At 42.2% G+C, this 3,189-nt stretch overlaps 1 protein-coding gene across 1 annotated transcript; it reads right to left on the bottom strand.

Moving 5' to 3' along the window:
- Window positions 1-1,164: 1,164 nt before the first annotated feature.
- LOC125376026 lies at window positions 1,165-2,382 on the bottom strand. The gene has a single exon (XM_048387209.1). The coding sequence runs from the start codon at window positions 2,380-2,382 to the stop codon at window positions 1,165-1,167; it is 1,218 nt and encodes a 405-aa protein (XP_048243166.1).
- Between the last annotated feature and the right edge of the window lie 807 nt (window positions 2,383-3,189).

Raw genomic sequence — 3,189 nt, 5'->3', positions numbered from 1 at the left:
GTTTATTTGCAATATCTAATTTATCAGTTATTAATCTGTCACCTTCTTTTAGATGATGTACAGAAGATTTTGAACCTTTGCCTTTTATTCTTTGAACCATGTTCCACACCTTGGAAATGGGTGTACGGGAATTAAGTTTTGAGACATAGTTCCTCCAAGATTGACGCTTATTTTGTTTATAAGCACGTCGTGCCTTGGCATTAGTAATTTTAACAGTATTCAAGTTGTGAACTGTTGGATGTCGGCGAAAATATTTTTCCGCTTTCTTCCTACACTTTCTTGCTTGTTTGCAATCATAGTTAAACCATGGTTTACGAAGATGAGGAGTTGCAGAGGACTTAGGAATTGTTTTGTCAGCAATATCATTGAGTTGATTCGAAAATAACTGGATGGGATCAAATACATGTATGAAGTTGTCAGGTTGTAATATATCAACACATACATTTTCATACAAGGACCAGTTGGCCTTGCTAAAATTCCATCGTGATGAAGTCAGGTCATCATCCGATGTTACAGTTTTTAAGACAGTAGGGAAGTGATCACTTCCACACAGGTCGTCATGCACAGACCATTCAAATTCATTGTAAATGTTTGAATCTGTGAGGGACAGATCAAGGGCAGAATAGGTTCCAGTAGCAGGATGTAAGTAGGTGTTTGAATCATCATTAAATAGACATAAACCATTATCAGAAACAAAATCTTCAATAACTCTCCCCTTGTTGTTTGTACTTGCACTTCCCCACAGAGGGTTATGCCCGTTTAAATCGCCCATGATGATGCAGGGCCTAGGGAGCTGATCATATAGATTCTGTAGATCAGACTGTCGAAGAGCAGATGAAGGTGGGATATACAAAGAGCACAAAGTAAATGCAATGTGCAAAGTAATACGGATAGCTACAGCTTGAAGAATAGTATTTAAATGTACAGGACTGTGAATGACGTTCTGTCGGACTAAAATAGTAGAGCCTCCGGTCGCTTTATCACCTGGAGGAGAAAATGAATGATGACAGTTGTACTGCCTGAGATCAAACGTATCAGTGTGCTTAAGGTATGTCTCTTGGAGACATAATGCTGACGGGTTATAATCTTGAACTAACAATTGTAAGTCATTAAAATTCTTTCTTAGTCCTCTGCAATTCCATTGAAGTATATTTGGCGAATGAATCATGGTGGTTCAATAGGGGATCTCTCACGCGAAAGTGAGGAGGAAGAACTCCTACCAGAATTCTCAGACGATGGTGTTACTTCCATGTCCAGAGCACTATAGGAGTTTTGAAGAGGTACCTCTGAAGGAGAGGGATTCCTTGGTAATTGTTTTTTACCCAACTTTTTTCTTTCCCGATTTGACCGCTTGACATTTGCAGTTGTTGTTGGTTCAGGTGGAGTCTGACTCGCTGCCTGAGAAGTTGAAGGTGGTGCTGTTGTTTTTGCATCAGATTTGTCATGCTCGATGGCAGGAGCAGTCGCCAGGGGTCGATCAGATTTGACCCATGTCAACTCTGTCTGACACGAGACAGATGAAGATTGGACTGGCTTTGAGACAGCAGCAGAGTAATTTAGTGTCGACTGAGGTGGTGATTGAGACTTGAACAGTTGTCTTGCTTCTCCAAAAGTAATGTTTTTTTCACACTTTATCTTTAGTATTTTTGATTCATTTTGCCAAATAGGGCAGAATTTGGAGGAAGCCATATGTTTGCCATCACAGTTCGCACATTTGAGGGCTTGTTGGCAATCAGTACTCTCATGGTTGTCGCCAGAGCGTTGACAAACCACAGAACGATTACAGGACTTAGAGCCATGGCCAAAATGTTGACATCTAAAGCATCGGAGTGGATTGGGGACATACACCTCCACTCCGATGTTGACGTATCCAGTTTTAATTGATTGTGGGATTGAAGATCTGGCAAACGTAAACAAGTACGTATTTGTTGGTTCAAAAGTTGAATCGTCCTTCTTGCGGGAGAAACGTTTAACAGCAGATACTCCCTGAGTTTGAAGCTCTTCAGCAATTTCTTGTTCAGACATGTCCGACAAAGAACGAGTCCTGTCACGGACAATGCCTCGGCAGGAGTTGAGTGTCCTGTGTTCAGAAACAACAACCTCAATATTGGCAAATTGACTGATTGATAACAGATTGATTGATTGTTGTTTCCTTACACATTCAACAAGAAGGGAGCCAGAGCGAAGTCGTGTCACGTTTTTAACCTCTCCACAATATCCTTGAATGGCTTTAGAAATGGCAAAGGGGTTCAGTTTGATGGGTTCATGATCTTTAGCTTCGATCACAAGGAAACGAGCCCAAGAATCAATATTTGCAGCTGTCTCATCAGATGAGCCTAATTCTATATGTCTACGCTTTGAACCAGGATGATTAGAAGCCATGGTGAAAGAAAAGTATTCAGCAACCCTGCTCCCCACCCACCATGGAGTGTCAACAAGGACAGTGTTACATTGCACCGGATATCCAGAATGCAAACACCAGGGATACAGGGTTGTTATACTCCAGCAAATAAGACACGAATAGCTATATTTATCTACCAATTCAATGTCAGACTGGTTCTGCCCTAGACAAGAAATTGGAGACATACATTACTCGGAGGTCAACATCACCAGATTGGCCCATGAGCCACCGCCTTCTGGCATAAGACTCTAGGCAATTAATTCCATCACAAATTGTGAGTACATACAAGTTTAACATGACCAAGACCAAAATATACATGAAAATACAACACAGGTGTGCAGATACAATTTTACGCACAGGGCCTGGCATGACCAGCCGATTGATAAGACCGGGCCCATCTTACCACCCGTCTAGGCGAAGTAAGGGTCGAAGTAGTGTGTTGGGCAAAGGAACACAGTTCCAGGAACCAGTGCCCTCAACTACCAGACTCCCGTCCTCCGCCGACACAGGGACGCAACCCACGGCAAACAGGTTGCCCATTTTAGTCGCCTCATACGACCAGCAATGGGAGGCTGTGGAAATATTCTACCCCGGTTCCACACGGGGGAAGAGCGATTAGCGTTACCCAGCACTCACCACGAGGAGGTTGCTCTTCACGAGTGCCTTTTAATACAGTGGAATTGTAGAGGACTTAAGAATAATTATAATGATTTGCAACTTTTAATCCAGGATTTCAGACCATCGGCGATATGTCTACAAGAAACATATTACAAAGACGCTGATAAATT

The sequence above is a fragment of the Haliotis rufescens genome, unplaced genomic scaffold (assembly GCF_023055435.1).
Source record: "Haliotis rufescens isolate VD_foot unplaced genomic scaffold, xgHalRufe1.0.p SCAF_69, whole genome shotgun sequence".
NCBI classification, from domain to species: Eukaryota; Metazoa; Mollusca; class Gastropoda; order Lepetellida; family Haliotidae; genus Haliotis; species Haliotis rufescens.
The sequence above is the reverse complement of the archived record's forward strand: the minus strand, read 5'-3'. Positions and strand labels throughout refer to the sequence as shown.

Bases quoted from the DNA above. Each gene is read 5' to 3' on its own strand.
- LOC125376026 (XM_048387209.1), bottom strand. From the start codon at position 2,382: ATGGCTTCTAATCATCCTGGTTCAAAGCGTAGACATATAGAATTAGGC.